At 39.4% G+C, this 14,444-nt stretch overlaps 1 protein-coding gene across 23 annotated transcripts in view; it reads right to left on the reverse strand.

The window, feature by feature from the left end:
* The window catches only part of FHIT (fragile histidine triad diadenosine triphosphatase), a 1,487,537-nt gene that overhangs the window by 783,656 nt on the left and 689,437 nt on the right, over positions 1-14,444 (reverse strand). For all 23 annotated transcript variants that reach the window (XM_074032605.1, XM_015445372.3, XM_065540869.1 and 20 more), the window contains one exon: positions 11,707-11,826. In XM_074032605.1, coding sequence (XP_073888706.1) covers positions 11,707-11,809 — 103 coding nt within the window. In that variant the 5' untranslated portion in view covers positions 11,810-11,826. The remainder of the gene's footprint in view (positions 1-11,706; positions 11,827-14,444) is intronic.

The following is a 14,444-nucleotide window of genomic DNA, read 5'->3' on the forward strand; positions in this document are numbered from 1 at the left end:
TCTAGTGTGGTTGGAGCAGAGCGAATGTGGGGAGCTTTGAAATTTGTGTGTAGTTGCTGTAACAAATTACCATGAACTGGTGGCTTAAAACAACAGCAATTGATGCTCTCATGGTTTCGGAGGTCAGCAGTGTGACATCCAGGTGTCAGCAGGGCCACACTCCCTCTTTGCTGCTCCAGTTTCTGACGGTTGTTAGCATTCCTTGACTTGTGGCCACATCACTCCAATCTCTGCCTTCACAATCAAGTTGTGTCCTCCTTTTCTCCATGTAGTCTCCCTGTCTCACTCTTATAAGGACACTGTCATTGGATGTAGGATTTGCCTGGCTGATCCAGGATCATCTCCCCACCTCAAGGTGAGATACTTAACTCACACATCCACAAAGACCCCTTTCCCAATAAGGTACCATTCACAGGTTCCAAGGATTGAGATACGGACATCTCTTTTGAGAGATCCCCATTCAACCCACTACAGGAAAAAATAGTAATAGATGAAATCAGAGGGGGCAATGGTTGATTGCAGGATGAAGGAATGCAAGTAGGAACCTTGTCAATCACTGTGATAACTTTGGCTTTAGTTAGAAGAAGGTAGGAAGCCATTGTGGGGATAATCGGAGAAGTGACATAGATTCAACATGTTTAATAGGATCACTCTGGCTGCTGCCATGCAAAAAAGTTCCAATAGCATTTAATCCTTACATTGATACTTTGTTGGCTTAAGAGCATGTCAAATTTAGATCAGAAATGAAAAAGATGAGAAGAACTTGACATATAGTAGATCTTCAGAAAATATTTAATAATTAAATATTCCTTTACCTAACCATCCTGTTTTGAACCAAAATTAAATTTATCCCATAAATATTTATCAACCGTCTAACATACGCAAGATTCTGACTCTAAGAATTAAAGCAATCACATCCTACCTAATGTGGTATTGACTGACAACCCCTTTTTTTCTTTAAGATTTATATTATCTCTTTGTGTAAACAATAATTGAGGAATCTCAACTTAGTGGGACAAAGACGTGCTACCATTATATTCTTTGCTCTCATCTTTCAGCCACCCTACCTTGAATCCCTTTCTGGCTCTTTAACAATATCTCGGGCAGAATGTATAACTATGTAGTCACTTTCCATAATTGTAAATCTCTCCATTTTAAAATTCTTGTCTTGGTTCTATCAAAATTTTATATCCTACCAAGCACAGACTTGAGATGCAACTTTTATTACTTAGAGCTCTCTACAAATATTTCTCCCATAGTGAGGCTAAGCTATGCTAGCATTAAAGGCAGTGTGGTCTTTGGTAACAGGTTGCCTGTCAACAAGTGACAGGCAGCCAGGTGCGGTGGCACATGCCTGTAATTCCAGCACTTTGGGAGGCTGAGGTGGATGGCTTGAGCTCAGGAGTTTGAGATTAGCCTGGGCAACATGGTGAAACCTCATCTCTACAAAAAAATGCAAAAATTAGCTGGGCATGGTGGCCTGCACCTGTAGTCCCAGCTTCTCAGGAGGCTGAGGCGAGAAGATCACTTGAGCCCTGGAGTTCAAGGCTGCAGTGAGCCAAGGTTGCGCCACTGCACTACAGCCTGGGTGACAGAGTGAGACTCTGTCTCAAAAACAAAAACACAAAATGAAACACACATACACATGCACAAAGCACACGCACACAAAGACAAACAGGTGACAGGTAAGTGTCCCTGGTCTAGCTCCAGTTCCATCTGCTGGGAGCCTCTGCAAATACGGTAATCTGCACTGGTGAATTAACAGGCATGTTTTTGTCGGGAAGGTAGTAAAGTCTTGCCCCCATTTGTTTCTGAGGATTCATTTACAAAAGGACAGCCATGTCTCCCTTTTAGATCTGCCGGTGTTCCAAGACCCAATCCCCTCCTTGGATAGGCCAGCACATCAGTTGGCCCAGCATCTACCTGAGCAACCTAGTGGTGCCTGCCTTCTACTCTGACATTCATGGTCATTTACAGGAACCAGGGGACCTGCTGAGGCTGGTTCTTCTGGGCTTCTTCAAAGGGCTACCGAAAAGGCGGGATAGTGTAGAAAAGTTGTTTTCATCTTTTTTCCCGGGAACACTACTCCTCTTCAGTGACTTCTTGTTCTGCTACTACAAGCCTCGCCAACAAGCCTCCCCTGCCCCAACCTACAATCAGGAATGCAAAGATGAGAAGCAAGCACTCTTGGGCACTCATGTACAATTCCAAACTCCACAGAGCACATGGGAAGCTCTCCAAAAGTAATTGTACCTCCCTGCACTCCCAGATCGTGACAGTGCCTGCGTCAGCTTGCAGGTTCTACAGCTTCGTAGCATCAAGCCGGGGAACAAGATGCCAGTGTCATTTTGTGGAAAGCATCCCCCGAGGGACGTGACTTTCAAGGCAGTGGGAGTAATTACTACAGAAGAGGGAAGAAGAAAGCATCTCAACACTCCTCATTTCATCTGTCGATCTTTATCCTCATGAATCCTCTCCCTTTGCAGTTTGGGGGCGTGGAGGTATGGTTTGGTGAGGTAGGAATGGTTCTGCTGCTGCCTCTCAGTAATGTGGATATGGGGAGCATCTGCCCCCAAATGTCAGCCTTCCTGCTTAGGCCTTAGCTGTTTATTCCAGGGAAATAGGAAAAGTTTCACTCAACATCTGCTGCACTCCTGAACTTCAATTACATTACTGCAGAGAGGATTCCCTGAGAGATGGCTTCTAGAGTCATTTGTTCCCTAAGCAGAATAGAAATTACTAACTAGTATTCAAGGCCTCTGCATGTGAAACACTCCAGATTTTAATGTAATTCCTGTTGATTTATTTTTATCCTGACACATCTCATTTAACAACTATTAAAGCAATCATCTTTGGCGAATGGAAGGGTATCATGGCTAACTTTTTAAAGTATTAGCACACAAATCTCTTGAACTGGAAATTAATCTTAAAGATAAAAAGAACTCTTGATAACTTTAGGCATTCCGAAACCTATCAGGAAAGAGAAAAATTGGAGAGCCAGATGAATTTAGCTCCTCCTGGACTCATTTTATCTCAGAGCAAATTACGCTGCTAGCCAAGCTAAACTGTTGGGCCTCATACAGATGGCACTGGAGAGTAAGGCTTAAACCTTCTAGACTTTCAGAAGTCACTAAGGTTGGTCTTATTCTTAAATGATAATGAAGCTTACAATAAAATAATAAAACCACAAACAGCAAAATGCCCATAAAAATATAAACGGCAGAGTAAAGCTTTAGGAAAATATAACACTAGAAAGTGGGGCTAATGGGAAAGGTTTTAACTCTAGAGAGAACTTCTCAGGACACCCACCCCACAGCACATAGATTTTTGCAGCATATGTGAAATGCAACCAGAGAGGGTGAAATGAACAATGGAATGAGAATCAAGAGTCCTGGGTAAAGCCCAGATTCCCATGAACTAGAGCCACCATTGGTCTGTGCCTCAGCTTTTCCATTTAAACCACTCATAGGCCAATGAGGATAGAACAATTTTTGTTTTAGAAAGGTTCTTGCTCCGCAGCTCAGGCTACAGTGCAGTGGTGCAAATCATAGCTTACTATAACCTTGAACTCCTGGGCTAAAGCAATCCTCCTACCTCAGCCTCCCAAGTAGTTAGGACTACAGATGCATGCCATCACGCCTAGCCAATAAATTTTTCTTGTCGAAAAGGGTCTAGCTATGCTGCCTAGGCTGGTCTCAAACTCCTGGCCTCAAAGTGATCCTCCTGCTTCAGCCTCCCAAAACTCTGGGATTATAGGTGTGCACTACTGTGCCTGTCTGAAACAAAATATTGACTCCAATAATGCATTGTTCGTCATAAAATACAATTTTAATTATTTTAAATTATTTTAATGTAAGATATTAGTTATATGTGCATAAATATACTCTCCACTGCCACAGTTACCCCAAACACATATACAAAAGGGAAAGAAAGAACATTGCCTCAGTATCCTCCATGCTACAAGTAAGCTTTCCCTTAAACCAGTGTTAGGAGGCTAAGTTCAGTGTGAGGAAGATGACCAATTGATACAAATAAAGAGTTCTGCTGGTTTTAATTCATCAGCAAGTCTACAACTATGCTTGACTTAATGGTCTTGAAGAACAAAAAACATGCTTGGTCTTAGGGATATAAAGGAGCTTCTTCCATCTGTTTTCTCCCTCTAAAATCTGGGCTGCTACAGAGACCATGTGCACTGGCGTGTCCATTCCTGTTATGAAAATATTGAAATACAGAAGCATTACTTACTACCCTTGCATGCTGCTCACCATCTCTTTGCTTCCTCCCCTGGGACTCTCCAGACATCCCCACAATGCAGAAATTAATATGTTGATGTCTGGCACAGCAGAGAGCTTTCAGGAACCACCTTTAATATTGGTCAGTACCATGTGTCATACTAATTGTTACACATAAACATAACTAACTCCACTGCCTAAGACTTATCCACCCATATCCTGACCCCCAACTGCAGATAGATATAAGCTAAACCAAGGCTCCTGAAATATATTTAAAGCCTGTAGTAGAAGTCTCATAAAGATAGTTTAGATTGCAAACCACTTCAGGTATCTGGTATTATAGAGGTTTTTAAGGATAAGTCCAACTTAGGATTTGTGCCCAGAAGCTATTTGCAAATTTATGGTTATTTTTTCAGTTAATTAGTTTGAGAAAGGAAATGGTAGCTAAGTAAATAAATTAGATCATTAATTTGCAATAAATATAAATTATGCTAACTCTAAGAGTTGAACACATATACAAATTATGTATATATAATAAAAATAAGGAATATACATAAGACTCTATTAGAAGAAAGCTATCTTGACTGTTGTAAAAACTCCATGTATATGTACTCAGTAGATTTTAACAGTCTTGATATGTGCATGAAAATATAAAAGAATCAGTAACTACCTACTGATGTTCAAACAAACCTATTTTCATTCCAAATGGAAATTAGAATATATTTTGCATTAAGTTAATTACATGACACGTCTCATAAATAATGATGTATTATTATTCCATTCATTACTTATAATTATATTCCTTAGCAAGTGCGAGGCCGGCAACACCATGACCAGTCTTTTCGTGTTCCTTAAAATCTGATGACTTGCATGGAAAGCAGGTCAAAAATATGCCCAGAATATAATGAACAGAGTTCAGTAATTGTTAACTGTGACAGTTTAAAACTACCTGAAAAAGTTACTGTGGAAATAAATGGAAATTTTGAACAGCTTTCCACATTACAGGATACCCATGATAGCAATATGATTAATATTCAAAGTGTTATCTAGATACATATAATTATCATTCTACCATTTGCTAGAATTGGAGAAAGAACATCCCTAATATCCCTCTCCCCCAACACACACCTACATTAACAGACTTATATTCTGTGTAGATCTGCAGATGGTAAAGATATGCATTTCTGGTTGTAAAAGTGACTCTACAGCCTTTATGCAATTCTGAGAAATGTACTTGATGAAAATGACCGTTGAATTTTTATCCTGTAATGCATAATCAGGTCAGGCCAACGCACCCCATCCCATTCACAGTAGGGTAACCCTAGTGTGGAAGACAGGTCAAGATCAAGGAAAGACAGTTAAAACCGTCATTAAGCAACAGTGACCTAGTGAACCACAAGGCTACTTTGTACGTGCATATCCTCAGCAGAGAGCAGGCAGCAATGAGCCAGACGAGTCAAGGAAGAGAAGGCAGATAGCAGGAAGTAGTCCAGATGAGGTCTAGAGACCAACACGTACATGCCTCAGGAACAGTGTTTCATGGGTATGTCACCTTCATTTTGAAGGGGCCAGGGCAAAGTGCACAAAGTCCATGCATTTTTCTCCATCCAATTTCAAATCTTCCTTGCACACATACAAAGTACCTACTTAATTCCTTCAGCGTCAGGTTACAACAATCCATCATTCTGTCTATGATAAAAAATAAAGATGTCAGTCTCGGCTCCAGGAACAAAAAATAAACTTGAGAGAGGAAGAGACTAGCAAGGAGGGCTTCCCCTTCCCCTCTAGTGCCCATGACAGTTACTGCCTTCTGACCCCACGTGCAGCCTGAGTCCTCAACCTTGGCAGCTCACTACCAACTGATCAGCTGGTATGTGAGATAAAATGAATTTGTTTTCTGCATCGTAATTCTTTAGATGGCAAGTCAAGATGGATGATGGTCACACAAAGTTTCTCTTACAATGAGAGTTGGCAGGATTCTCTGTGGTGGATTTTAGACATTGAAAAAAGATGTTTGTCAACTTCGAATGATGAAAGCATCCAATAACTTCCTTTGTTCCCATTGGCCAATACTATCAGAAGCTGCTTCTAGCTGGTGGCCATGTGCTCTAATAACACAAGGGTAGGTGCGCATTCATATGGAAACCTTTCCCACAGAAGTAGGAAAAAGAAAGCTCCAACTTCACAATCATGCTAAATGCATGTCTTTGAACACAACAATCTGCCAAATGAACTCAAGAAAAAAATGTGACCACAAGAAAACCAACTTGCCCCATTACATCAGACAGCAAGATTGTCTTTGAACATTTCTCCTCCAAAAGCTTAAGCTGACTGATATACAACAAGCATGCACAGAGCAAAGACAAGACATGTGCTTAGGGCAATTTTCAGAGCAAAAACCTATCTTTAGCAATAAAGATATTAAAAATAGTGCTTGTGCTCATTTTACTTGTACAGGAAGGTTTAAAAAGAAACTCTTTAGAGAAATGGAAGATCACTAATAACTGCAGCTTCCTGAACAATTAAAGGAATTCACAAGATTACAACCCACTGAGGAAATGACAAATATTTCTGATTTTTATGGAACGACTAAAAGGGCGCTTTTATCTATAGCATCTATTTGGTAAGAATCACTGTTAAGTAATGAAGCTATTTTTATTATTTTTCCACTTATTTCAGGAGCATTCAACATGGTAACAGTCTGAAAACTGGGGAAACTTAACATTGCTCTTTGGGGAAAATTAACATCCTAATGTTGTTTGGCCCTGGTAACATTAATAATATTCTTTATTAAAAGACGGTTGTCAGAGTTTTCTTTTTTACCTTTTGAAGTTGGATCTTGGAGCACAGTTTGCATTGTAGCAAACTTTTTATTTCTAATGTGTCAGCAGAAATGTTCTTTAAGTTACCTAGTCTAATTCTCTCACAAATATACTTTGTAAGGCTGTCCCTCCATGCATCATCCTAATGTTGTTTGGCCCTGGTAACATTCTGCGTGTGATGGTCTTGGTTGGAAAAATCTGCTCTTTTTAATAACTGATTCAATAAACTCTTGATGAATGATTTGTAGAATACAGTATGATCAGTGAGCAAGGTTTCTGTCTGTCATCACACACCCTATTCAATTCATCCACAAATGTTGCTGTGTCTCTCTCATGTTGCAGCTCCTTACGCCATTCAGAATAGCAATGCAGAGATCAATACACTCTCTGCTGAAAACAACAGAACATAACAAATGAATAATTTTATTTACAACAAAAGCCCCAGTCTTCAAATGGATACCACTGATGTTTAAATTCATTTTCATGCTCAACTCAAGAAGAGAGATAGACACAGCACAAAGCAAAGGGAGGAGGGGTAAGGAGAAGTATTAACCATAATGGTTCAAATTTATTTAAGCCATGAACAATAGCTGGGCTGCACTGAGACACATGAATCAAATGTTTGCTGCAGAATTCTGAATGTGTACTCTTCAAAATGATTCTATCACCAAGAAACTCTGAAAAGCATTTTCCAGTAACAAGAAATTAATGGATTAAAGACATTCTGACATATTATTCTAAGTGTTGCACCACAGAAGCCAAAGCCTATTCAATAGGCTTTAAACAGTGCTGGCAAGGAACAGAAGTGTTTGCTTCAGGTGGGAACAAGGAGGGACTGAAGTGGCTGTTCTGAGAATGAAGCAAACCATCCTGCTTCAAAAGCATATCTTTGGCCCCTGATTTGACAGTTCTTTTTCTTTCTCTGAAAGCTATGAAAAAGTCAGTGAGCAAAGTCATAAGAAATAAGTGTTAGTGGGGGGCAGCAAAATGTTATAAGAGCCACAAGTTCAAAGATGACATTTACAAGTCTCTCATGAATGGCACACTCCCCAAAGGGCACCTGAATGCCATTTTTAAGAAGAATTCATCAAACATACAAAACAAAATGTTCCATTTTACATAAAGATGCCAATATACTGCCCTTAAAACACAGATTGGTCCATTCACAAATTAACATGTAAAGAAATGGCAAAGAATCTTTTCCCATCTGCCATCAATTCATTCACTGCTTTTAGATTTAACTCCCTACACTCACACACTTGTAAACAGAATTGTAATGGACAAAGGATGAGGGGGAAGCTGGGAAAATCTAGCTTGGACATGATACTGAAACATCTGGAAAAAAGTGGTGACAAGACTTGGCCTCGTGCATGGGAATAGGGAAGAGGTGGGATTTCAGCACACCCTGTCTCCCTATTCCGTTAACTGGAACAATGCATATGCTCCTGATGTTTCCAGTCTCACTTTAGATTCAGTGAACATAATACATTTGGATGCTAAGAAAAAAGAGACGGGCAAGAGCAGGTCCTGTCCATAAGAAGGAAAGACTCGGTGCAGAAATAGGGATGCACATACTTCAGATACGAGGCAGACTGGACTATGTGTTTGATCATGGTACCTGGAACGGAGTATGAGCTCAGTAATAAAGTGTTGAATGAATCAACATGTGAATAAGGAAGTGAGTGTCACAAACAAAGAGGAAAGGGTTTTTTGGTTTTGTTTTTGTTCTTCTCCCTAGGAGGGTGGGACAGTTATCAAAGCACTTCAGTTGAAATGAAAAGGATGGGGAGAATCTCCAGTTGAGGCGAGAGGCAGGAGAAAGTATGGTAAAGGGATAGCACAACACATATTCAGGAAACAGCTGGAAAGAGCGGAGAATGAGCCAGTACAATGAAGGTCCTTAAAAACTATTCTAAGGAATTTGGACTTTATCCTCAAAAAACAGACATTCATTATTGGTTTACTCACAAGGGAAGAGAAGAATGATATGGTCAGGGCTGTGGTTCAGATAAAGTTATAGGCTGGATTGGAAAAGCCCAGAGGCAGGGAGACATCATGAATCTACATGAACCACACCTAAGGGCTAGACTAGGGCAGGCAGGATAGATCACTGGAGGAAGATAAAAGCCCACTCCAGACATCTCACCGTTTATTTATGAAATGTTAGTGGACAGAGCTATCCACATCTTCCATTCTCAAATCTCAGGGCAAAAGTCTAGAGCTTTCCGCAAGCAAATGAGTACCTTATTAAGATGTGTCTCCCAGTTGTAACATGGCAGAGTTTATAAAGGTAAAGTAAAATAAAAAGTTACAAAATCATCACATAAGAAGGATTGTCTGAATACATTGTCTACTGGCCTGAGACTGTTTTAAATAGTGCAGATGTTAATTAGCCTTACAGAGTATACTGATTTTAAAAATGCTCCAGTTCTCATTGTTCTTATAATCAGAAAAGGTTGGATCCTTCTTGCTACCTTCCAAACAAACTGAAGTGTGTTAATTTTAATAAAATATTCTCCAAGTATTTACTCAAATATATAGTAACTGAACAGGGTTCATTTCCCAAACGGCAACACCAGTGCCATCCAGAAAGAAACTAGTTAGTATTCACTACTTGCGCACTATTCACACTACAGATATTTTCCTAAACATAGACATTTCTACTTTTCTTGAGTTCAGACTCACATATGCCCTGGTTTTATACATCACATTTTCTGAGTTTGTTAAAAAGTCTGAAAAATCAAGTCACTCTTAAGATATGAGTAAAAAAACTACAAACAAGAGTTCATTCCATTATTAATCATTTTAAAAAGTGGCCAACATGGCGAAACCCCATCTCTACTAAAAATACAAAAATTAACTCAGGGTGGTAGCGCCTGCCCGTGGTACCAGCTACTTGGGAGGCTGTGGCACAAGAATCGCTTGAACCCAGGAGGCAGAGATTGTACAGAGCCAAGATCGCACCACTGTAACCTAGCCCGGGCTACAGAGTGAGACTCTGCCTCAAAAGGAGGAAAAAAAAAAAAAAAAAAGGTAGTGCATCTGTGACCTCTCATTTTCATAGGAATGAGAGTGAATTTAGACAAACAAATCTTGTCTAAATTCACATTTTCATCCCAGGTCCCTTTATTTCTTTTCTAAAAGTCAATTAAAGCTGGCACGTAGAGAGAGATGGCATTTAAATCATATTCTTTTAACACCTTAATTTACAGACATTTTGCTTTTAAAAACCCCAAAGGAAAAAGCCCACCACAAACTTACAGCAAAATAAAATGTTACTTCAAGAAATTCAGGTCTTTTAAAAGAATTCAATACACAATTGGCATTAAACTTAAAAAATTGTTCTGTTTTCTAGGGCCTTTCTAAATCATTCCAGTACTTTTTTCAATAAACAGAAGAAAACAGTTTTCTAATATTATTTAGACTCATTTTATACATTTAAAAGAAGAGTTTTAAATATTAAGAAAAACTTACATATTTACTAGATTATTGCTTATTGGTTTTCTAAATTAATACAATTTATTTGACTAGAATTTGGATTCCAGAAATTTGGGAGTCTATAATACAATCACAATTATCTTTTGGTACACGCTTTTCTTATTTGTATTTTTTTTTTTCAGCATACAATAGTTACATGGCTAGAAAGGAAGATTATTCATGAAGTTCTCAAGCACTTTCCACATTTTCACTGAAAAAAAAAATGCAGCTTACTCTGAAAAACCTCTTGGCATATTTGTACATTCGGAATTTCTAAGAAATTCATTTCAAAGCAAAATCATGTCTCAGTGTGGAAAATACTTATTATCTGAAAATATTAAATTTTATTCTGTTGCCTTCTGCTTAGTAAACTAAGTTAAGGAGGAAAGAGAAAAACATCCTGAAGAGTCAGTACAAAATTCATATGCACACAATCCGGGGTGATACTTTCAACAACATAAAAACAACTCCCCAAGCATTTCACCAATACTTGTTATTCCCACCGCAAAAGAATAAAGCTCCTGCTGAAGTCTGTAGGAGGAAAGACCGCAACTCAGTGGTCAGAGGGAAATAAAACAACTCTACCCACCAATGACACTGGCCGATGATCTATAAGCTGGTAGTTTTCCCAAGAGAAAATGTTATTTCAGGTCCTAATTTTTAAAAAAAAAATTGTAAGTATATTTATATATATAAATTTAAATAAAACGCACAACTTGAATGATCTCCAAGAGGTAAAGCAACAGTGTCAGTCTCAAATCCGCACATATCTTGCTTCCACATCACAAAGGCACCACCCAAGCTACTATTAAAATTCACAACAGATAAGTTGAAAACCAAGTGCCCGTGATATTCACTGGGCTCATTTCAGAAGCACCTATTTATTTACTCAGCTATGATAGTGAAAAGGTCAAGCAAAAATTCACCTCCAAAGCCACGGTTGCTAAGCAACCTCTTCAGAAGTTCTGCAACATTGATCAAGCATATTACTGGTGCCACCAACTGGATTCAGAATAAATGTGTGTAACATCTTACCTGGTGTCTTCAAAATGGGAGGGAGATGGATTCTTTCTTTACCTTTTTGGACAGACTGGAGGCCAATCTTACATTTATATTCATTTGGCTGGTTAGGCTCAGAAGACTTTTATTTTTCCTCTCCAGATAAAAAAGGATACGTCCTGGTACCACAGGTTTCCTATTCACAAGAGCGAAGGACAGTTCTGTTTTGAGAAACACCACAGAGGGCTTGATGAGATGTTGGCCAAATCTGAACGACATGTCCTCACAGCTGAAGTCTAAAAGACAATGGATAGAATTCAAATAAGAAACTCAGCTCATATACCACCTTAAAGAAAGCAAATTCCATTACTACAGATGCTTAGTTGCAGAGAGGATGCCATTGAAATTGTTCCTCATTGAATGTTCACCAAGATGCATTCTGGGCAAGTCTTTCTAAAATACTCCACTCTCCCTACCAGTGTTTCCTTGATTAGAGTTAGCAATTTTCAAGCAGAAGTTTGCACTTGGACAACAAAACAGCCTTTCCCCTTTCCTCCCCCTGCACCTCACGGTGCCACCTTAACTCAAACCCACAAGGCCCTATTTGTCAGGTACTTATTTTTACCCATCTATTTTGTCATCTCTGCTAAGCTGAAAATTTTCATTAAGTATTAACTATAAACCTTCTAATTCTTAAATGCTTCTCTCAAATGGTTTTATGTTCATATAATAGCAATTTACAGCAAGTGCAAACACTGTCTGACCTTGCCTACAATTACAAAAATATGAGCACCCCCAGAGAACTATTCTAGCAAAATCTCCAAAATTAAGGAGAAAAAACAAATTTTTTTAAAAGGAAGGAAGGAGCAAAACGGAGTTCAAAACTAGAACAATTCCTGGTTGTAACAGGGCCACAAAGCAGCAAGGTACCTGAAATGTTCTGCATCTTCCTTTTGAGGGAACGCCATGGGGGGCCGGGGGCAGGAAAGGGAAGCTGAAGGGAATCTGGCACATGGCATAGCTGAGACAAGCCAAATCCATCTAGCACCAAGGAATGACTTTTAAATCAGGTGGATGCCAATACACAATAAAGTTACTTTGTGAATGACTAAGACGCACTTTGTAAATGACTAAAAAACACCATCCCTAGAAAACGATTTCATTTTTCTAACTCAGGAACAGCCTAGTACAAAATTGATGAACATGGATCACTCTATGGAAAAACAGAGAAAGGATTATAAAAAGGATGAAATTAGAAAATAGTTGACTATTTATTTTATTGTAAAATATGTGTTTGGTTTTCAACCCCATTTCCTGGCATGCAACTCCTAAAATCCTTAGAAACTCCAAAGTGATGTCTTTTTGTATGCTAATGATTAACTGGTAGCTAGCAGCCTCTAAGAGTCTAGGTAGCTTCAGGATGGGACTGGTCACAAGAAGGACCAATGCAGGATTACAGGACTGGAACTTTCAAGCCCCACTCCCCAATCTCCCAGGAGGAGAGAGCGGCTGAAGGTGAAGTTGATCACCAATGGTCAACAGTTTAGTCGGTCATGTTTACATAATGAAGCCTCTGTAAAAACCCAGAAGAACAGGTTTAGGGAGCTTCTGGATAGCTGAACACGAAGGTTCCTGGAGGATGGCTCGCCCTGGGAGAGCCCTGGGAGAGCATGGAAGCTCCGTGCTCTTTCCTCCGTACCTCACCTTATGCATCTTTTCATCAGTATCCTTTGTAATATTTGCTGTAATAAACTGGTAAACCTAAGTATTACCCTGAATTCTTTGAGCTGCTCAAGCAAATTGAGTGAACTCAAAGAAGGAACCATGGGGTCCCTGATTTACAGTCAGTCAGTTGGAAGTTCCAGAGGCCCAGACTTCCAACTGGTATCTGAAAGTCAGGGTCCAGTCTCACGGCACTGAGCCCTCAACCTGTGGAATCTGAGGCTATCTCCAGGTACATAACATCCAAATTCTTCTGAACTGAATCAAAGGACATCCAGCTGGTGTCCGCTGCTTGGTGTGTTTTGCGGGGGGGGACGCCACACATTTGGTCACGGTAGTAGTCATTGTTGATTGTTGTCGTTGGTGTGAAAGCAGAGGAAAAACATGTTGAATGTATTTTTTTTCCTTAGACTATTTTATAAAGCACGTGAATAATGCATGATTGTTTAATGATTCTAATATTCTCAATGACACACAAGACAGAGAACTGTACAAATGTCATTTTCTATGGAAGAACCCATATAGCCAGAACTGTACACATTTCAGGTACTAAAGAAATAAGATGGGAAGGTTTGCCCCAGCGGTACAGATAATGGTTTTTAGAACATTTACAACCAGCTCATTAAAAACCCAACAGTTCTCAAGGGGAGGTCCCTCCACAATAGCATCAACTTCACTTGGGAACTTATTACAAATGCAAATTTTGAGGCCCCACCCCAGACCTACTGAACCAGAAACTTTGGGACAAGGGCCCAGCAATCAAGGCTTCCATAGTTGTCCAGGTGATTCAGAACCACTGACCAAACCCAACTATCCTCCCAATCCTTGGGCCTTTTCCTACAGAATTCCTGCCAAACAGCTGGCTAGTGTATGCTTGAATATGTCCAGTGATGGGGAGTTCATTACTCGTTCCTGCTAAGATAGTCAACTCTACAAATAACATAGTTGCTCTTTACACCAAGTCTATCTGTTTTTCATGACTTTATTCCTTGCAATCATATAAAACAAGTATCATGCAAGTGGCAGTGCTTCAGATACTTAGAGTTAGCTATTCTTCATTTTTTCTTGTTTTTCTAGAATAAAGATGGCAAATCACATCAACTATTCTACAAACAGCATTGATTCAAGTGACCTGTGGTTATTTCCCTCCCCAGAATCTACTTCCTTATAGTCTTAGCCATACCACTTTGAT

This window comes from Macaca fascicularis, chromosome 2, assembly GCF_037993035.2.
Source record: "Macaca fascicularis isolate 582-1 chromosome 2, T2T-MFA8v1.1".
Classification (NCBI taxonomy): domain Eukaryota; kingdom Metazoa; phylum Chordata; class Mammalia; order Primates; family Cercopithecidae; genus Macaca; species Macaca fascicularis.